The sequence below is a fragment of the Nicotiana sylvestris genome, chromosome 4 (assembly GCF_000393655.2).
Source record: "Nicotiana sylvestris chromosome 4, ASM39365v2, whole genome shotgun sequence".
Classification (NCBI taxonomy): Eukaryota; Viridiplantae; Streptophyta; class Magnoliopsida; order Solanales; family Solanaceae; genus Nicotiana; species Nicotiana sylvestris.
The window spans coordinates 25,964,725-25,987,814 of NC_091060.1; the positions used below are offsets into that span (position 1 = coordinate 25,964,725).

At 39.1% G+C, this 23,090-nt stretch overlaps 1 protein-coding gene across 1 annotated transcript; it reads left to right on the forward strand.

The window, feature by feature from the left end:
* The first annotated feature begins 7,786 nt into the window (after nucleotides 1-7,786).
* Nucleotides 7,787-9,174, forward strand: LOC138889348 (uncharacterized). Its single transcript, XM_070172644.1, has 2 exons — nucleotides 7,787-8,197; nucleotides 8,362-9,174. The coding sequence occupies exons 1-2, from the start codon at nucleotides 7,787-7,789 to the stop codon at nucleotides 9,172-9,174; spliced, it is 1,224 nt and encodes a 407-aa protein (XP_070028745.1).
* Nucleotides 9,175-23,090: the final 13,916 nt, after the last annotated feature.

The window sequence follows — 23,090 nt, forward strand, 5'->3', positions numbered from 1 at the left end:
AAATTGAACCAATCTAACCAATGCAACTACTCTTATGTGAGCACGTGATTTTTGCCCCACATGAATTACTCCTATAAAATCCCAAAGAATTAGATTTTTCCTTTAATTATCTATCATTTTAGGAATTATTGTAGAATATTCTTAATTATTTGCATTTTTCTGTACATGCTTAATTTCATTTAATCCCTGAAAATACAAAAATACTTTGCATTTGCATTTAGGATTTATTTTATATTTTTTTAGGTTAAATAGTAAGTTAATTGTTTATAAAAATAAAAAAATCAAAAAAAAAAAAATTCACTTTGCCTTTTTAACTTTTTAATTTTTGAATTCCTTTAGTTTAGGAGTTAATTAATTTTTGTAATTATTATGAAGGGTAATTAGCTTATTTTTGGTAAATTAATTTAGTTTTAAGAAGTTAATTTAGGTTTTATTTTAATTTGACAAAGAAAAGGAAATGAATCAAAAGAATTGCTTTGATTTTGGGCCAATTTGTATAAGCCCAAGTGATTAAATTCACCAAAAGCATTCAAAATCCAGGCCCAAATCGCCCTTCACCCGGTCTAGACCAGTTGGTCTTTCAGACGTTTCAAACGACGTAGTATAGGGTCGATACTACGCCGTTTCAAGTTCTTTAATAATAAATCAATCTGGGCCCTTTATCTTCCTTCATCTAACGACCATTAGGGCTCCAACCTAATTACATAAAACTGTTCAAACACCCTAAAGACAACCTAGGACTCAATCAGTTCACCCTCATCCCCTTCAGACTCAGAACCCTAACCCGCCGCCTTTGAATTCTTCACCATCTCCAGCCGGCGGTGACCTACAAATCCTCCCAAAAATTCACCACACACTCCCCATACTCCCTCAAACACAAATCCATCATCAATATCCCCAAAATTTTCACCATTTTTCTTTAATTTCAGATCTTAAGACGGAACCCTAATTCCTTCCCCGCCTTTGACTCATCATGCAAAGGTCTGGGATCATTTTTCTCCAAGCATTGAAGGGGTTTCGACCTAAAATGAGTGTTATATGGTTGTTTTCACAAGAACAATCCGACTAACACTCATTTTGGTCCAAATCGGGTTGGCCGAAGTTTCTGAAAATCGAAGTGCTCGGTATTTCTTCTTTATATTTTCCCCTCTGACCTATCTCATTAATTTTTTCTTTTCTTCTACGTGTTTTCCCTTTTCTTCCACTTTTCTCTAATCAAGTTCACTGGTGTTCCTAGTATTTTGCTTTCTTTCTATATCTTTTCTTTGTTTCCCGACCCTTTTTCTTCAATCCTTAACTTCTGTTCACGAACATTTTTTTTAGTTTGGTTTATCATGTTTGTCTGATTAGGTTTAAAGTTCATTAAAAGCAATCATTAGGCTTGTTGTTTTCATGTTGATTACTTGTTTCGATTATTAATTCACTTTAGCATAGTTTGGCCCGAAAGTCAGTCACAATTTGTTGTTTTTTGTTTGATAATTAAAAATTTAGGGGTTTTGCTCGAAAGCCCACTGCCCCATCTCTCTTTCATTGTGATTGGTTTGACTCTATTAGGCTGGGTAGGCCCAGGTTTTCTTTCTTGGTTTGGGTTTATGTTTCAGCCTGACCCATGTTAGTTTACAAGGGTAAATAACATAAGCTTAAAGGGTAGTTTGGGGAGTCTGGACAAAAGAATCTTGTACAACTAATTAGGAAGCTACCTGGAAGGTGGGGTTGGGGCTAGTTTAATAAACAGAGTTTAAAATTAGGGACTAACTAGCAAAAAATAAAAATTTAAAAAGGGGCAATGGGTAAAATCTTGAACCATTTCTGCTACCCTAGAGTTTCTCTATAAAAGGCAGGTTTCTTCATTTTCAAGTCAGATTTTAGAGAAGATATAATTTAGAAACGGCTGAAAGAACACTTTTAAAAAGAATACTGAAATTTCTGCCTACTTGGTTCAAAATTGGTTTAAAGTCTGTTGTCATTCTTTTAAACTTGAAACCTTCAAGAGTCTCTGGTTCATTCTGGGCTTAAAGTGATTTTTAGAAACTGAGTATTGCTGTTGTTTAGCTCGTGTTGGTGCTGCTGATATTCTGTTGCTGTTACTCCCATTTCAAGCTTATTTTCTTTGTTTCGTTGCTGTGACCAGGTACATTTTAGGACCCTTTTGGAGTGGAAATGATGATTATCAAATTAAAAATGGTGTTCTAGTGCTTGAATTCCAAGAACTTGATTTTAGTATGCTTGTTATAGTTTAATAATTGTTAGTTAGTTTGTTTATATGTTAGCTGAAAATTGGTATAATGTCATGAAGGTTAGTTAATCTGGTAATCATAAATTTATACTCTCAATTTAGTTTTCAGTAGTTTCAAATGTATGTGAGTAAGCTTCTAGTTCATTATTAGTAGTTTGATGATATACTACTGCTTGATTCATCAGTTTTATGTGTTAAAGCTAAGGTTTGAATTTGTCCTGATGGTTATGCTATGTACCTAAGTTGATGTCTGCTTAGAGAATACTGAATATGGACTCTTTGAATGTTGGTTTGTGGTTGTGGGCTTGGCCACTAGTTGGTCAAGTCAACAATCATTAGGCCCAGTAAGTCTATGGTTAATGTGGTTTAAAAATTGGCAGTTCTATGGTCATATTCAAGGTTTGCTTTTGTAGAATATATGAATTTAGGACTCAACATGTTTAACAATGCAATGTTTAACATGCATGTTAGGTTTTGATAAAAAGTAATGGATGGTTACATGTTGTAGTGTTAAAGTTAATATTGATTCAAGGCTGTTGCGTTTTGTCGAAAGCTAATCAGGCCCCTGTTTGTTAACTTCGAATTTCAAATGACTTTTTATGCTGCAGGGATTCGATCTCGAGTCCTGCGTTGCCCAGCCTTATTTTTGAGAGATTTGGGTCTTCCTTTGGGCCTAGACCTGGAGGCCACTTGAAATGGGAATTATAGGCTTTATCATGCTTGGGCCTACCTCTCTAGTCTAATTCCTCATTTAACATGCCGTTGATGGCCCAAACCATCTTCAAATAATCAAACCTGTTTTCTTTTTTAATGCAAGTTCAACATTTTAGTTAGTTTGAACATTAGTTTAGAATAAACTCAAATTCTCTTAGTCTTTAATTAATTAGACTCCTTTAATTAGTTTGAGGTGTGCCATATTAGCCAAATACATAATTTATGGCCCTCAAAAGATTAGTTCAAACTTCCTTTAAAATTAGATTCGAGGTGTGCCATAAGCAAGATTAGATAACCCATGGTCCTCGGATAATTAATACTAACTCTTTAAAATCGAGGTGTGCCATGAGTTGAATTTTCCATGGCCCTCCCAAACCTTGTTTTAAATTCGAAATTTCGTAGTTGCTTTAGGAGCTCTATTTTAAATTAATTTCCTTTATTTATCTAAATTAGGGTATGCATTTCATGTGACCCAACTCTAATTCTCAACAACGTTAAATAAAATGTGTTGAGGACCGCGGGTGCATTTCATGTGGCGCGGTTCAAGGCGTGTTTAAATAACGTTCAATCTTCCTAAAATCGGTTAATAAGCTAAAATGCACATAGGTTTTAAAATGCGTAATTAAAATCAGATAATAGGCCAATTTTAATAGTTTAAGCGACCGTGCTAGAACCACGGAACCCGGGAATGCCTAACACCTTCTCCCGGGTAAACAGAATTCTTTATCTAGAATTGCTAATTCGCAGACTTTAAAAATGAAAGTCGAATTTCCTCGATTTGGGATTTAAAAATAAGTCGGTGACTTGGGACACCAAATAAACTATCCCAAGTGGCAACACTGAAGAAATTAAATTAAATAATCCCATTTCGAATAATGTCATTTAAATTGGAAAAACTCCCTTATACCCTTGGGTGTGTAAAAAAAGAGGCGTGACAGCTCTAACGACTCTACTGGGGATCCAAACCCAGAACTTTGGTTTAGGGTTTAAGAATTCGAGCTTAGAGTAACTGTTATAGTGGCTTCTTTTATCTGATTTTTACATGTTGAGCCTAATGTGCTAAATGCCGCTTTTACCGCTTTGATAGTGTTTGGATTGTATATAAATTGCTACGAAACCCTCCTCTCTCTGAGTTTTCTAAATCATCTGGGAAGTGTGCACTTCGTGTGACTTCTTTTCTGTTAGAGTCTTATCCCAATTTTAGAACGAGGTTCGGACAAGTTGCAAAGCCGGTAAAGCTTATGTATTCCCGGTACGCTGCCCCCCTCGGTTCGAGCTGTCCGCTCGGGTAAGCCAAGTTTAGAACAATACACCCAGGTTTTTAAACCTAGTATAACAAAGCCTCATGCAGGACCCCTAGTAGGAATGTTTGTTTGCATCACGTGCATTTGGCTTTGGGGACTCAACACATGGGTTGGGTCCGTCTATGGCAGGTGTACCTAAATTTAAAAGACCATCCTGATGCATTCTACTTGCTACTTGTGCATTTATTTGCTTCGGATTTGCATGTTGACTGACTTATGAATAATAGGAGAAAAGTTGGGAAAAAGAAAAATCAATTTGAGGGCTAGAGCGATAATTACCTGTTTTTGAAAAAATCGATGTCCAAAAGGTACCGAAACTCTACCGAAATTTTGAAAAAAAAAGAAGAAAATTTTGTTTTTAAAAATATTTGGTATTGTTTTTATTATGTCAAATCTGCTCGAACTACGCCAGTTTGATTCTCACCAGATGTGGGATACATAGGCAACCCCCATCAGGTCCAACTTCATTTTTGCAAAAATAACCCTAAAAGAACAAAAATTTTAGTGTTTTGCCATAAATAAGTAAGGTAAGGCCGTTCTTGTCTAAAATAGCCAAATGTCCCCAAAAGGGCGCCGGAAGGCTGTTTTTGCAAGAACAACCACCTATGATCTCTTTTTTAACTTTTTGGTTGGTTGGCATACACAACCCTAAAATCTTCTTTTCCGAAGAGCTCAAGGGCCATATTTGCAAAGACCGGGTTTTTATTTTGAATTGAAAATTTTTGAAAAAAAAATTGATAACCTTTTCTTGAGTCAAATAAATTATGATTTCTTAACCAATCACCCTAATAAATGTGCAGGATGAGCACAAATGAAAATGAACCCTTCACAGCTCTTGAGAAAATCCTATTACAGCTCCATATATGGTGGAACAACTTAGGAAAAGTCAGCAGAGGGACTGTGGTAAAAGTCTTGGGTGGTCTCGTGGGACTTCTGAAATTCAAGCCGAGGTTGGATGTGATTGAGGCCTTGATACCTTTTTGGGACCCGACTTACAATGTGTTTCACTTTTCTGATTTTGAGCTCAACCCCACGCTAGAGGAAATTGCGGGCTATGCCGGTCTTAGTGGGAACCTCAGAAGTTGGTACCCGGTGTCGCCAAGAATAGTGTCTCCTCACAAGTTTCTAGATATGTTGAGTATTAGTCGGGAGGTTCAGGATGGGAATTTATCCGAAGGGTTTTGCACCTTCCACTTCTTGTACCAGCACTATGGCAATCCTTATGGTTTTGAAGCACCGGATACTGGTCTGACCCATGCAGGAAACAAAGATAAATGGGAGGCACGACGTGGTTTGGCCTTTATAGTAGTATTCTTGGGTGTCATAATCTGCCCAAGAAAAGATGGCAACATAGAATTGGGTCTTGTGGGAATGGTCGACGTCATGATTAAGAAAGTTAACGACACTCTTGTTCCAATGATCTTAGCTGAGATTTACCGAGCCTTAACCATCTGCTGAGAAAGGGGAAGATTCTTCTAGGGTTGTAACCTGCTACTACAACTTTGGATACAAGAACATCTTTGTCATCGTGTGGGGTATATCAACTACGGCATGACTGGTCTGAATTGCATCGAAGAGTACGAAAACCGAGTGGCGGGTGTTGAATTTCCAGAAGGTACAGAGGCTTGGTTTGCGCACTTGAGTTCTTTAACTTCGGACAAAATTGAATGGACTTTCGGATGGCTCCCTGTCACTGAAGTCATCTACATGTCAGCCAAGGTGTGCTATCTTCTCCTAATGGGTCTCTGGAGCGTTCAACCATATGCTCCTCACAGGGTGTTGCTCCAACTGGGCAGGTTTCAAACTATTCCCCATGACGAAGATTTGAGCCGACAAGTCATAGAATTGGGTCAAAAATCTGTATTCCCAGAAGGAAAAATTTGTCAGATTTGGAATGAGTGCAGATTTCTAGAACTAAAGACTCTGGTGCGGGATCTATCTAAAGGCGAGTTAGACCCTAATTACATGAATTGGTTTAATAAGAGGTTTCAAATCCCTTGAGAGCCTGTAAGGCCTGCCAAAAGACCCCACGTCCAGCAATTCACTGACGATTCACAAGAGCAATGGGGCTGGCTGGCGAAAGAGGCAAGCTATAGGGCTAAGATAAGTAAATTGGAGGGACAAATCAGGGACCCCAAATTTGATAATAGTGTACAAGCTACTGCCTATGAAGGGGAAAAGAAGAAGCTGGCTCAAGAAAACAAAGCCCTTAGAGCTCAGATCCAAAAGATGAAATAGCTGATGTAAACCAGGAGAGAAGCCGAGCAGATGAGAGGCTTATAAGTGGTCTTAGAAAGAAAGTAATCAAGTGTCAAGATGACTTGGAAAAATCTGAGACTAGTCTAGCAAGAGTCCGAGCACAACTGACAAAGAATGTAGAAGAACGAGCGGAGTTTGTACGGCAGTTGAAAACAAAAAATGAGGGAACAGTCACAGATTTGAAAAGAAAGCTCACTACCCCGAAAATGAGATAGCCAAACAAGCTAAGAACTTTAAAGCAAAAAGGGAACATTTCTATGCCTTAATGTCCCAGCTGGAGGAAGATATGCAATAGTTGCAGAGTCAAAACCATCATGATACCCAAGTGCTAGAAGCTAGGACTCAGCAAATCAGGCGTTTGCTCTAAGTAAAAGGTATCATCCGGGAGAGGGTTAGAGCAATTGCTGATTACATCGTCACGAAATACCACGAATGTGAAGACATGACTCGAACCACTTTCTTTGCTACAGTAATGACATTTGTTCGCCAAATAATGAGTGATCTTAAGCGTCTTTAAATGGATCTTGCACATAGGCTCGTGGCCAGACTGAATGATGTCCCACAGGCCCCAGGAGTAGAAGCACTTATGTACTCTTGATTTTCATTTATCGAGTCTATATTTTAGTTTTTAGTTTAAAATATTGTTTTGAGTCTGTTTGTAGTTTTTAAAATTCCAAGAAATGAGTATGTTAGAATCTTTTCTAATAGAAAAGTTTAGGAGTTTTATTAATGAAAATTAAAAATTTCCAAAAATTGTTTCCTTATTTTTTGTACTTATTTCTTGAACTATGTAATGATCTGATTCAAGCAGCGTCGTGATACGTAGGCAATTCTCATCGGATCCGGTCATGATTTTGTAAAATAACTCAAATAAAAAGGGAATGCGGGAAGGAAAGAACCTAAAGAAAAATCAAAAAGAAAAAAAAAGGAGAAAAGAGAGCCAAAGAAAAACCAAAAGAAAAGCAAGAAGAGTAAGAAAAGAGAGAAAAACAGGAATACAAGGAGAAGCATCAAAGAGCCAAAGTGGAAAGAAAAGAAAATTGGGGAAATAAGCAAGAGCCGGGATGAAACACACAACCGTTGCAAAACATATAGAAACACATTTAACTGTATAGGTGCATCACACCCCAATGTGCGACTACCTATATGTTAATTGCTTCAAGCTAACCGGTTTGTTATCTATTGTTAAGTACATGTTCTATATTAAGGTGGTTGGTTTTGTGGTAGTCTGGCTTCATCTCCGTACTTCACAAGGTCAAAAGGGAGTGTTGAAATGTCTTTGGAAAGTCATCTTCCAACAGTTCCTATCGTGGAGGATAGCCCGATCTCGGCCATCCCAACTTCCGAGTCAGCAACCGCTGAGGAAAATAAAATTTTGCGTCTCTGCATGATGGAAATGTGGGACGCCTGGTCCAATGGCAGAGAACCACTAAGTGCGATACCTGGATTCCCTAAGCTACTTCCCAGGGAAAGTGGGACTTCCAACGTTCCCATAAGTTATCCAAATACCCTATTGGGATATCCTACCATCTCAGCCCACTTTTCTGGGACACCTTCTGAGGCTTGCCTCCAGGTGTTAATTGCTGGTATGACCACCAATATATTCGCTGCTCCACCTTGTTCAGCTACGACACAACCCAATTTACCCAGGCCAAGCTTTGATCCATCATCTTTCACCTTCCAAGTGCCATCGTTCTACTGGAACCTACCTAGTTTACTACCAATTCTTACCCTCAGCCACCCCGGTACGAGTTTACCGCGGGATAGGAGAAAACCCCAAAGAACCCTGAACAAGAGGAGATTACCCGAAAAATGAGGAGTATGGAGTAGAGTCTAAAAAATATACAGGGTTTGAGCGGGCAAAAGAGCGTATCCTATGCTGATCTGTGTATGTTTCCACACGTACAATTACCATTGGGTTTCAAAACCCCGAAGTTTGAAAAGTATGACGGGCATGGGGATCCCATAGCCCACCTCAAGAGGTACTGCAACCAATTGCGGGGAACAGGTAGAAAAGAGGAGCTTCTCATGGATTATTTTGGAGAGAGCCTGGTCGACATTGCTTTTGAATGGTACATGGATCAGGATATATCTCATTGGCATATTTGGGATGACCTGGCTCGGGATTTTGTCAGGTTTTTTCAGTATAACATCGACATAGCCCCTGACAGGAATTCATTATCGAATCTCAAGAAAAGGTCCTCGGAAAGCTTCCGAGAGTACACTGTCAAATGGCGCGAACAAGCAGCCAGAGTCAAGCCTTCAATGGATGAAATAGAGATGGTTAGCATTTTTCTTCAAGCCCAAGAGGCTGACTATTTTCAAAACATGATGTTTGTGATGGGGAAACCGTTTGCCGAGGCCATCAAAATTGGTGAAATGGTCGAGAATGGTCTAAAAACAGGGCGCATTTTGAGTCAATCTGCTATAAGGGCTACCTCCCAAGCAATTCAAGGCAGGTATGGAAGTGTAGCGAACCGAAAGAAGAAGGAAGAAGTGGCAATGGCAACTTCAAGTGTAAGAAAATCCCGTCCACCCAGACCTTACTTCCCCGCAAGAACCCCACAACATTACTATCCCCATCAGGATATGGCCTATGCTATGGTTCCTCAGCCATACGCAGTGATGAATGCCCAGCCCTACGTCAGGCCACAACAATAGTTCAACCAAAACTGAGTTCCATTTCCCAGAAATCAACCTCCTCGCCAAGCTCAGTATAATCCCCGACCTCCACAAAATAACTTCCCCTACAATGCCCATGCCCGGGAACCACCCAGGATGGCAAACTTCACGCCCATTGGTGAGTCATACTCTAGTCTTTTCCCAAAACTTGTCCAGATGGGTCTGTTGCAGCCCGTACCCCAAACCAGGCAGAACACAGAATCGCCCTCCTATAGAGTCGGTACTCGATGTGCTTACCATTCGGGAGCCGAAGGGCATGATACAGACGACTATTGGACCTTGAAAAGGGCTGTTGAAAATCTCATAGAACAAAAGCGGATAGTGCTAAAGGACGAAGACATTCCTAATGTGACCAACAATCCATTACCGGATCACAATAACGGACCGGTTATTCGAATGATTTGCTAAGATAAGGAGTTCGATCCTGCTTTGAAAGCCATAATTGCAATCGCTGATGTTGAAAAGAAGTCAAAGGCAGCAGCAAAGCAAGACAAGGGGGAGAAAAAGAGTAAACCCACCCCTCAAAATATAGAAAAGAAAGTGGAAAGCCCTCAAAAGATGCCGTTCTCTATGTTCCCCGGGTTCACAGAAAAGGACAAATGACATTGAGCCCTCCAATAAGGTTTGAGATAAACAAGGGATCTAAAATGTACGTGCCTAAAGGGACCTATGTGGTACGGGGGCCAGTAATTTCACCCAGGCTGAATGAGTCCATGGTTATTGGCCGCACACCGTAGAGGCCCATGACAGATCCCACTACCGTCCCATAGAATTAGAACAAGGAGGTAGTAACCTACAAAGGAAAAGAAGTCCTGGGAGAAACAAATGAAACTAACCTGGCCGAGAAATACCTTAATCTGGAAGAAGTGAATAATGCCACGAAGAAGCATTTCCCACTCAAGAAGCCAATTAGTGTTGAAAAAGTAGAAGAGTTCTTCCGAAAAATGAAAATGGCGGACTACGAGATAATTGACCAACTTCGAAAGTCTCCTGTTCAGGTTTCCTTATTGTCTATGCTAATGAATTCAACTGAACATCAGAAAGTGTTGATCAAAACTCTCAATGAAGAGTATGTTCCCATTGAAACCACTGTGGAACAACTGGAAAGGATGGAGGAAAGATTTTTTGCAGTCAATCAAATTTCTTTCAGCAAGAATGATTTGCCCCCAGAAGGAGCCGCCCTCAACAAAGCCCTTCATTTGATAGTTAAATGCAGGGGGATATTATGTAAAAAGGGTCATGCTGGATGGTGGTTCTGGAGTAGATATTTGCCCTCTCTCAATTCTGCAAAGAATGGAGATCGGTACTGAGAGAATCAGGCCCAACAACGTCTATGTACGTGCCTTTGATAGTATCAAAAGAGACACCATAGGTGAGATCAATCTGATCTTGACTATTGGTCCTATGGATTTCGAGGTGACCTTTCAGGTCCTGGATATGAATACTTCCTATAATTTCCTCTTGGGAAGACCTTGGATTCATGCACCAGGGGTTGTACCTTCTACTCTTCACCAGATGGTAAAATTTGAATATGAAGATCAGGAGATTGTAGTTCATGGAGAAGATGAGCAGTCGATTTACCAGGACCCGTCAGTCCCATGTCTCGAAGCTAGGGAAGGAAGTGAACACATAGTCTATCAAGTTTTCGAGGTTGTGGTCGCAGACCAATGTGAAGAAGGAAACCCTTGTCCTCAACCCTTTCTCTCAAATGCGTCAATTATGGTTGCCAAAGAAATGATCAGGCATGGTTATAAACCCGGGAAGGGGATCAGGACGTCATTGCAAGGAATCACGGAACCTATCACTCTGCCTGCCAGCGAGAAGTTCTTTGGTGTGGGTTTCCAAGCCACGCCAGCTGATGTGATGTGGGCGAATAAACGAAAAAGTGATGGTTGGGTCTTGCCTTAGCCTGTTCCGCACCTCTATAGAACATTCATCAGACCCAAGTACAATGAAGAAGAAGAAGATGAGGCCTTCACGGCCGAGGAAATTGAAGAAATATATGGAGCCATGAGGCAGATGCTGTATGAAACCCACATGGTTCAGTTGGGAGAAGGATCGAGCACTGCTGAGGTGCTATACATAGGGCCCAATGCCAAGTTGCAAAATTGGAAGGCTACTCCGTTCCCAATCAGGCGGGAATCCCAGTAGTCCAGTTTTTCCACCTTTTCTGCATCACGAGTTATTTTAGGGTGTAAATCAGATGTTTTATTTTAGTTTCCTGTCTTTAAATTCCAATGTAAACCCTGTTGTCTTCAAAATTCAATGAAATGAAATTAATATTTCATTGTTCATCTCTCTTTATTCTTTCTGATTTTTGTTACTTTTTCTTATTTCTTTTTTTTTCAGTTCTAATAACGCGGCTTTAAATAACATTACATGCTTGCGAACTTCATGCCTAGATCCAAACACGCGGTCCAATTTTGAAATAATAAACCAAGAACCGAAATATGATGAAGAAGAGGCTTTTAGGGAAATAAATCGAGAATTGGAACAATTTGAGAATAAACCTAAGCCGAACTTAAATGATACCGAGCCGGTTAATTTGGGTAGTTCTGAAGAAGTCAAAGAAACCAATATAAGCATTCACACAAATGAAAAAACCTGGGACACATTGATCCAACTTTTGTTTGAATTCAAAGATATGTTTGCTTGGTTATACGATGACATGCCAGGATAAAATTTCGATTTGGTGGTCCATAAATAGCCGACCTACCCCGAATTCCCCCTGTCCAGCAAAAGTAAAGAAAGTTCAAAACTGATATCAGTGACAAGATTAAAGAAGAGGTCACAAAACAGTTGAAAGCGGGGGTGATCCGAGTGGTTCGATATACCACATGGTTAGCCAATGTAGTTCCAGTTCCAAAGAAAGACGGGAAAACTTGAGTATGTGTGGACTACAGAGATCTGAACAAAGCAAGTCCCGAACAATTTCCCCCACCAAATATCCACATCCTTGTTGATAACTGCGCCAAACATGAGATACAGTATTTCGTGGATTGTTATGCAGGATATCACCAGGTGTTGATGGATGAAGAGGATGCGGAAAAGATAGCTTTCACCATACCCTAGGGCACCTACTATTACCGGGTCATGCCTTTTGGTCTGAAGAACGCCGGGGCAACCTATATGAGGGCCATGAATGTCATTTTTCATGACATGATGCACCAAGAAATTGAGGTGTATGTAGACGATGTGATCATCAAATCCAGGACCCAGGACGACCATGTTCGGAACCTGAGAAAATTCTTTGAGCGGTTGCGTAAATATGATTTGAAGATAAATCCGGCCAAATGTGCATTTGGGGTCCCGTCTGGCAAACTCTTAGGATTTATAGTCAGTCGGAGGGGCATCGAGTTAGACCCAACAAAGATAAAATCTATTCAAGATTTGCCTCCTCCAAGAACCAAGAAAGAGGTTATGAGCATGTTGGGAAAGTTGAATTACATTAGCCGATTCATTGCGCAATTGACTTCTACATGTGAACCCATCTTCAAGCTGTTAAAGAAAGATGCATCAATTAAATGGACAGATGAGTGCCAAGAAGCCTTTGACATCTGTCAAACCCGCCAGTCTTGGTCCCACCTGAACTGGGGAGGCCTCTGTTCTTGTATCTGACTGTCTTGGAAAATTCCTTTGGCTGTGTCCTCGGGCAACACGATGTGACCGGAAAGAGAGAGTAGGCAATCTACCATCTGAGAAAGAAGTTTACCAATTATGAAGCCAAATACACTTTGTTGGAAAAAACTTGTTGCGCCCTGACTTGGATCGCTCAGAAGCTTACGCACTACTTGTTGGACTACACCACTTACCTCATTACCAGGTTGGACCCTTTGAAGTACATATTCCAGAAGCCGATGTCCACAGGGAGGTTAGCAAAATGGCAGATCCTGCTCACTGAATTTGACATAGTCTATGTCACCCGCACGACAATGAAAGCCCAGGCTTTAGCGAATCACCTAGCTGAAAACCCTATTGATGATGAATATCAACCTCTGAGTACTTACTTCCCGGATGAAGAGGTAAATTCAGTTGAGGTAACATCAGAAGACACTAATGCATGGAAAATGTTCTTTGATGGCACTGTGAACGCAAAAGGCATTGGAATTGGGGCAATCTTGATCTCACCCACGGGTCAACACTATCTAGACACAGCCGGCTTCGATTTTTCTGCACAAACAACACTATCGAGTATGAAGCCTGCATTATGGGTATGAATATGTCAATCAACAAAGACGTGAAAGAATTGTTAATCATGGGAGATTCAGATCTCATTATCTGGCAAGCTCAGGGAGAATAGGAAACTTGAGATGTCAAGCTTATTTCCTACAGGCAACATGTGGAAGATCTTAGTAGGCGGTTCAAGTCAGTTGAGTTCAGGTATATTCCTCATTTTCACAATGAGTTAGCCAATGCGCTCGCTACTTTGGCCTCGATGCTACCATACCTAGGCAATGCCCACATTGACCCGTTAGAAATCCAGATCCGAGAAAGGCACGGTTACTGCAATACGGTTGAGGCAGAATCAGATGTTCAGCCATGGTATCATGATATCAAGAGATTTCTGAAAACTAAAGAATATCATGACCAAACCAGTGGAGACCAAAAGAGAACTATTAGATGACTTGCAAACGGTTTCTTCTTGAGCAGTGAGGTTTTACACAAAAGGACTCCGGATCTCAATTTGTTAAGATGTGTTGACGGCAAAGAGACCAGAAGAATCATGTATGAAGTACATGTACTAGTGTGCGGACCCCACATGAATGGGTATGTTTTGGCAAAGAAGATCCTTCGAACAGGCTACTATTGGATGACTGTGGAAAAAGATTGCTTCAGTTTCGTCCGAAAATGTCATCAGTGTCAGGTGCATGGTGACTTGATTCATGCACTGCCTACAGAACTGCATCCCATGTCAACACCTTGGCCATTTGTTGTCTGGGGTATGGACGTCATTGGGCCGATCGAGCCAAAAGCTTCAAATGTGCATAGATTCATATTGGTCGCCATCGACTATTTCACGAAGTGGGTTGAAGCAATTACTCTCAAATCTGTCACCAAGAAAGTTGTGGTAGACTTCATGCACTCCAATCTCATCTGCCGTTTTGGTATTCCTGCAACTATCATTACAGATAATGCAGCAAACTTGAATAGTCACTTAATGGGGGAGATATGTGAGTAGTTTAAGATCACGTATCAAAATTCTACTCCTTATCGGCCCAAAGTCAATGGTGCTGTCGAAGCAGCAAACAAGAACATCAATCCTCCACCATCAGGAAGCAAAAGGAATGTTCGCTCCTAATTGGAAGGGACCATACATTATCAAAAAATTGTTGCCAAAAAGGGCGTTATACCTGGGAGACATCGAAGGGAATGACCCCGAAACAACTGTAAATGCAGACGCAGTCAAAAGGTACTATGTCTAATCCTTCTACAACAACAACGTTATCCGATTGGGATGACGAAGGCTTTCATCCTCGCTACCCCAAACACCCCAACCCCTTGCTAATCCTTTGAGCTGGTTACTTTTCTTTCATTACCCTCTTTGGAACTTGAAGACGTTTGCAAAAAAAAAAATCATCAAAACAAAAGAAAAGAAAAAGAAAAACAACAAAACAACAAAAAACAAAATATATCCATGAACTACGTTTGACTTGATTCCGAAAGGATACGTTGGCAGCCTCTCTCTAGGGTTCAGTCACACCAAAATAAAAATCCAATTTCCCCCCAAAGTGAAACTGGGGCAGATGTTATAATGGTTCGGCGATATTCCTGCTTGAACGAGTCCAAAATTGTAATTTGATCCAAGTTTTGTTTACCCAAACCTTGTTCAAGTCCTTCCGATCAATCGGTGAAAGGTGTTCAAAATAGGGGAATGCAGTTTGTTTGGTCCGATGCAATCAAGATGAGAGAAATAAAATGAAAGAGTCTTATTGGTGAAAACCCACAAGCACCATAAGTCAACGGTAAGCAGAGAAATTGAAAATGAGAGAGTCTTGTTAGTGAAAACTCGTAAAGAGCACTATAAGGCGATGGTGACAAGAGAAATGAGAGGGGTCGATTGGTGAAACCCGCAAAGGGCGCCATTGATCGAAAATAAGAAACCCCTCACTAGCATTGGTACTGAAAGAGTCCCGGCAAGGTTTCTCGATTTTAAAACACGAGTCACAATGGGTTTATGAGAAGGTGGATAGTTGTGCAGATCGGGTATCTAGTCCAAGAAGCATGTCATGTCTATTGAAGTCTGCATGCACTCCAGATAAGTCCTTCTTTCCTCCCCGAAAGGGACACTTCTCCTTAAATTCACTTTTTTGTCCTTTGTTTACTTTTCTTTGAATCCCTTTCGGTCTAACTATGTTACAAAACTAATACAAAGAAAAGATGGCAAGATTGGTTCTACAGGGTTCTGCTTAATAAAAGCCAAGTTCAAAGAAAAGTACCCAGCCTTAGCGGGTGCATCAAGTCGATCCCGACTGGCCATGATCGCCGATACTCTAAAGTCAAAATTATTGAAAATAAAAGAAATCCGAAGTCAAATGCACATAGAGGCAGAATAAGATGAAAGGAACAAAGCCCCATACAGGTGAACCGTCATATGATGTTTTGGAAAGTTGAGTTCCTTGGTTCTAGGAGAGAGATCAATCTTCAGAAAAGCCAGCAAGCAACATAGGTTCTCACCAAAAAAGTTGGGTCGAGATCAAGTGATCAAAAACAATCAAGACCACAAAACCAACCACCGTTTCAAACTAATAATTGTTCTTTGTTTGAAAACTTGAAATATGTGAAATCCAAGGCAACCGTGCAAGAAGCAGGTGCAACCAAAAAAAAAATGCGCAAGTGCTAGAAACAGCTTTGCAGCAACAATCCATAAAAAGGGAAGTCCCCTCCAAATTTTTCCCGCATTTACTCATTCCATGAAATAAGTAAAAATAGAGAAAACAAAACGAGATGAAAAAAAGAGATAAGAAGAAAATTAAAAAAATGGTAGTATAGGATCCCCAATCTCAGTCTTTTACGCTTTTCCAACATAGGGTCTCCACTCCCTAGTTGCGATTTTATTTTTAGACATAAAGTCTCCACTCCCTAGTTGCTTTTTGCCAACATAGGGCCTCCACTCCCTAGTTGAGATTATTTTAGACATAGGGTCTCCACTCCCTAGTCGCATTTTGCCAGCATAGGGTTTCAACTCCCTAGTTGAGATTATTTTAGACATAGGGTCTCCACCCCCTAGTCGCCTTTGACCAACATAGGGTCTCCACTCCCTAGTTGAGATTATTTTAGACATAGGGTCTCCACTCCCTAGTCGCATTTTGACAGCATAGGGTCTCAACTCCCTAGTTGAGATTATTTTAGACATAGGGTCTCCACTCCCTAGTCACCTTTTGCCAACATAGGGTCCCCACTCCTTAGTTGAGATTATTTTTGAAATAGGGTCTCCAATTCCTAGTAGCCTTTTGCCAACATAGGGTCTCCACTCCCATGTTGAGATTATTTTTAGATATATGGTCTCCACTCCCTAGTCGCCTTTTGCCAACATAGGGTCTCCACTCCATAGTTGAGATTATTTTAGACATAGGGTCTCCACTCCCTAGTCTCCGTTTGCCAACATAGGGTCTCCATTCTCTAGTTGAAATTATTTTTAGACATATGGTCTCCACTCCCTAGTCGCCCTTTGCCAACATAAGGTCTCCACTCCCTAGTTGAGATTATTTTAGACATAGGGTCTCCACTCCCTAGTCGCCTTTTGCCAACATAGGGTCTCCACTCCCTAGTTGAGATTTTAGACATAGGGTCTCCACTCCCTAGTCACCTTTTGCCAACATAGGGTCTCCATTCCCTAATTGAGAATATTTTAGACATAGAGTCTCCACTCCCTAGTCGCTTTTTTCCAACATAGGGTATTCACTCCCTAGTTGAGATTATTTTAGACATAGGGTCTCCACTCCCTAGTCGTCTTTTGCCAACATAGGGTCTCCACTCCCTAGTTAAGATTATTTTTAGACATAGGGTTTCCACTCCCTAGTCGCTTTTTGCCAACATAGGGTCTCCACTCCCTAATTGAGATTTTAGACATAGGGTCTCCACTTCCTAGTCTCCTTTTGCCAACATAGGGTCCCCACTCCCTAGTTGAGATTATTTTAGACATAGGGTCTCCACTCCCTAGTCGCCTTTTGCAAACATACAGTCTCCACTCTCTAGTTGGGATTTTAGACATAGGGTCTCTACTCCCTAGTTGCCTTTTCCAACACATGGTCTCCACTCCCTGGTTGATTTTTAGTATAGATATAGGGCTCCACTCCCTAATCTTTTTTCTCAAGGATACACAATCCTGATTTTATTGCTTTCAATAAAGAAATAGCCTAGAATTTTGTTACAATAACTCACAAAATTTTCCTAGTGAAAACTGGGGCAGAAAAATTTCGTTCGTTTGTTTGTTTTGGTGTCTGGGCAGGTTTTACCTCGAGGCACAAGGTTTGAGATGACCAAAAGAATGAGTCTCAATCCAGAGTAAAGAAAAGAAGAAAAAGAGCAAAAAGAAGTGAACTCAAAATGCTGAAGTGGAGAAAGATGCGAACTGCTCAAGATATGATTAAAGTCATAAGCTTCGCATGTGCCACCTTGATCCAGAGCCGAAGTATGAACCAGCGGTTACAGCTGACGAACATCAAGATTTAGATCAGAGCCTGCAGCAAGAACCGACCAAGACTCAAGATCAAGCTTCAAAAGATTTATAGATAGAAATCTTGTAACTCGTAATTAATAGTCTTAGTTAGTTTATTTTTTATTTTGGTGTAAAGAGGAGTTCAGCAAGCAGTAGCAGCAGCAGCAACAGTGAAATCACAGCTTCCTGGTAGTCCCAGCTACCGAAATTTCCAGAACTACATTGACCTGATTCCTTTATAGCCAAGGATATGTAGGCAACCTCTAAAGCAAGGTTCGATCAGGCTCTTTCAAAAATGCTTCTCATGGAGTTTCAAATGGGCAAAAATCCTTCATAATTGCTCATTTTATCTTTACCCGAAAATCCTTCGTGTCTCCGAGCAAAGAGGGGCAATTGTGAGCACGTAATATTTGCCCCACATGAATTACTCCTACAAAATCCCAAAGAATTAGATTTTTCCTTTAATTATCTGTCATTTTAGGAATTATTGTAGATTTTTCTTAATTATTTGCAATTTCTTGTGCATGCTTAATTTCATTTAATCCCTGAAAATACAAAAATACTTTGCATTTGCATTTAGGATTTATTATACATTTTTTAGGTTAAATAATAAGTTAATTGTTTATAAAAATGAAAAAAATAATAATTCACTTTGCATTTTTAACTTTCTAATTTTTGAATTCTTTTAATTTAGGACTTAATTAATTTTGTAATTACTATGAAGGGTAATTAGCTTATTTTTGGTAAATTAATTTAGTTTTAAGAAGTTAATTTAGGTTTTATTTTAATTTGAAAAAGAAAGGAAATGAATCAAAAGAATTGCTTTGATTTTGGGCCAATTTTATCAGCCCAAGTGATTAAATTCCCCAAAAGCGTTCAAAATCTAGGCCCAAATCGCCCTTTACCAGGTCTAGACAAGTTGGTCTTTCAGACATTTCAAACAACGTAGTATAGGGACGATACTATGACGTTTCGAGTTCTTTAATAATAAATCAATCTGGGCCATTTATCTTCTTTCATCCAACGGCCATTAGGGCTCCAACCTAATTACATAAAACTGTCCAAACACCCTAAAGACAACCTAGGACTCAATCAGTTCACCCTCATCCCCTTCAGACTTAGAACCCTAACCGACCGCCTTTGAATTCTTCACCATTTCCAGCCGGCGACGACCTACAAATCCTCCCAAAAATTCACCACACACTCCCCATACTCCCTCAAACACCAAACCATCATCAATTTCCCCAAATTTCCACCGTTTTTCTTTAATTTCAGATCTTAAGACAGAACCCTAATTCCTTCCTCGCCTATGACTCATCATACAAAGGTCTGGGATCATTTTTCTCCAAGCATTGAAGTGGATTCATCCTGAAACGAGTGTTAGACGGTTGTTCTCATAAGAACAACCCAACTAACACTCATTTTTGGTCCAAATCGGGTTGGCCGGAGTTTCTGAAAATCGAAGTGCTAGGTATTTCTTCTTTAGCTTTTCCCCTATGACCTATCTCGTTGATTTTTTCTTTTATTCTACACCTTTTCCTTTTTCTTCCACTTTTCTCTAATCAAGTTCACTGGTTTCCTTGTATTTTGCTTTCTTTATATATCTTTTCTATGTTTCCCGGCCCTTTTTATTCAATCCTTAACTTCTATTCACGAACATTTTTTTAGTTTGGTTTATCATGTTTGTCAGATTAGGTCTAAAGTTCATTAAAAGCAATCATTAGGCTTGCTGTTTTCATGTTGATTACTTGTTTCGATTGTTAATGCACTTTAGCATAGTTTGGCCCGAAAGTCAGTCACAATTTGTTGGTTTTTGTTTGATAATTAAAAATTCAGGGGTTTTACTCAAAAGCCCACTGCCCCTCTCTCTTTCATTGTGATTGGTTTGACTCTATTGGGCTGGGTAAGCCCAGGTTTTCTTTCTTGGTTTGGATTTATGTTTCAGCCTGACCCATGTTAGTTTACAAGGGTAAATAACATAAGCTTAAAGGGTAGTTTGGGGAGTCTGGACAAAAGAATCTTGTATAACTGATTAGGAAGCTACCTAGAAGGTGGGGTTGGGGCTAGTTTAATAAACAGAATTTAAAATTAGGGACTAACTAGAAAAAAATAAAAATTTAAAAAGGGGCAATGGGTAAAATCTTGAACCATATTTGCTGCCCTAGAGTTTCTCTATAAAAGACAGATTTCTTCATTTTCAAGTCAGATTTTAGAGAAGATATAATTTAGAAACGGCTGTAAGAACACTTTTAAAAAGAATACTGAAATTTCTGCCTTGTTGGTTCAAAATTGGTTTAAAGTCTGCTATCATTCTTTTAAACTTGAAACCTTTAAGAGTCTCTGGTTCATTCTGGGCTTAAAGTGGTTTTTAGAAACTGAGTATTGATGTTGTTTAGCTCATGTTGGTGCTGCTGATATTCTGCTACTATTACTCCCATTTCAAGCTTATTTTCTTTGTTTCGTTGCTGTGACCAGGTACATTTTAGGACCCTTTTGGAGTGGAAATGATGATTATCAAATTAAAAATGGTGTTCTAGTGCTTGAATTCCAAGAACTTGATTTTAGTATGCTTGTTATAGTTTAATAATTGTTAGTTAGTTTGTTTATATGTTAGCTGAAAATTGGTATAATGTCATGAAGGTTAGTTAATCTGGTAATCATAAATTTATACTCTCAATTTAGTTTTCAGTAGTTTCAAATGTATGTGAGTAAGCTTCTAGTTCATTATTAGTAGTTTGATGATATACTACTGCTTGATTCATCAGTTTTATGTGTTAAAGCTAAGATTTGAATTTGTCCTGATGGTTATGCTATGTACCTAAGTTGATGTCTGCTTAGAGAATACTGAATATGGACTCTTTGAATGTTGGTTTGTGGTTGTGGTCTTGGCCACTAGTTGGTCAAGTCAACAATCATTAGGCCCAGTAAGTCTATGGTTAATGTGGTTTAAAAATTGGCAGTTCTATGGTCATATTCAAGGTTTGCTTTTGTAGAATATATGAATTTAGGACTCAACATGTTTAACAATGCAATGTTTAACATGCATGTTAGGTTTTGATAAAAAGTAATGGATGGTTACATGTTGTAGTGTTAAAGTTAATATTGATTCAAGGCTGTTGCTTTTTGTCGAAAGCTAATCAGGCCCATGTTTGTTAGCTTCAAATTTCAAATGCCTTTTTATGCTGCAGGGATTCGATCTCGAGTCCTGTGTTCCGCAGCCTCATTTTCGAGAGATTTGGGTCTTCCTTTGGGCCTAGACCTTGAGGCCACCTGAAATGGAAATCATAGGCTTTATCATGCTTGGGCCTGTCTCTCTAGTCTAATTCCTCATTTACCATGCCGTTGATGGCCCAAGCCATCTTCAAATAATCAAACCTGTTTTCTTTTTAACGCAAGTTCAACATTTTAGTTAGTTTGAATATTAGTTTAGAATAAATTCAAATTATCTTAGTCTTTAATTAATTAGATTCCTTTAATTAGTTTGAGGTGTACCGTATTAGCCAAATACATAATTTATGGCCCTCAAAAGATTAGTTCAAACCTCCTTTAAAATTAGATTCGAGGTGTGCCATAAGCAAGATTAGATAACCCATGGCCCTCGGATAATTAATACTAACTCTTTAAAATCGAGGTGTGCCATCAGTTGAATTTTCCATGGCCCTCGCAAACCTTGTTTTAAATTCGAAATTTCGTAGTTGCTTTAGGCGCGCTATTTTAAATTAATTTCCTTTATTTATCTAAATTAGGGTGTGCATTTCATGTGACCCAACTCCAATTCTCAACAACGTTAAATGTGTCGTGGACCGCGGGTGCATTTCATGTGGCGTGGTTCAAGGCTTGTTTTAAATAACGTTGAATCTTCCTAAAAGCGGTTAATAAGCTAAAATGCACATAGGTTTTAAAATGCGTAATTAAAATTAGATAATAGGCCAATTTTAATAGTTTAGGCGACCGTGCTAGAACCACGGAACCCGAGAATGCCTAACACCTTCTCCCGGGTTAACAGAATTCCTTATCTAGAATTTCTGGTTCGCAGACTTTAAAAATGAAAGTCGAATTTCCTTGATTTGGGATTTAAAAATAAATTGATGACTTGGGACACCAAATTAACTATCCCAAGTGGCGACTCTGAAGAAATTAAATTAAATAATCCCATTTCGAATAATGTCACTTAAATTGGAAAAACTCCTTATACCCATGGGTGTGTAAAAAAGGAGGTGTGACATCTTCCATTACCACTTTCCTCTTTTTCTATTTCTTTTTCCTTTTATTTACTCCCAACAGAGTAAAAATTGTCTTATCCGCCTGTACATTGTAGTGTCAAACCCTATCCTTAAACCCTAGAAAGCAATCCTCAAACCATTAAATCAAGAAAATTTTCTTCATTTTCAAGCGTGTGAGACGTCCAAACAATACTTTTTATAGATATCATCTGTCTATTGTAAGAGTATTCAAATGCAGAAATGTTGCAATTTGACCTTTTCGTGCGTATATGTGTCTTCTGTATATCTTCTTCTATTTATTCTTCTGATCAAACTCTTCGTTGTGGTAACTCTTTTATACAAAAAATTTCAGTATAAATTGCATGGAGAAAAGCTCTTTGGAATATGTATTTAGATTTTTTGGATCATAAAATATGAGAAATTGAGCATACATACTGAAACGACCCAGTTTTCAAAATTAAAAGTCAAAATACTATATCGAGAAACTAAAAAAATTAAATCCAGCTAGCTAATGCCACCCAAAATATTTTACCGAGACACTTAAAAATTGAACTAATCTAACCAATGCAACAGTTCTTCTGTTACCCCTTCCCTCTTTTTCTATTTCTTTTTCCTTTTATTTACTCCCAATAGAGCAAAAATTGGCTTATCGGCCTGTACATTAGAGTGTCAAACGCTATCCTTAAACCATAGAAAGCAATCCTCAAACCATTAAATCGAAAAAGTCTTCTTTATTTTCAAGTGTGTGAGACATCCAAATAATATTTTTTTTATCGATATCGTCTGTCTATTGTAAGAGCATTCAAATGCAACAATGTTGCAATTTGATTTCTTCGTGCATGTATGTGTTTTCTGTATATTTTCTTCTATCTTCTGCCGATCAAAGGCTTTGTTGTGGTAACTATTTTATTCAAAGAATTTCAGTACAAATTGTATGGAGAAAAGCTCTTTGAATACTTTTTTTTTGATTTTTTGGATCACAAAATATGAGAAATTGGGCAAACATACTGTAA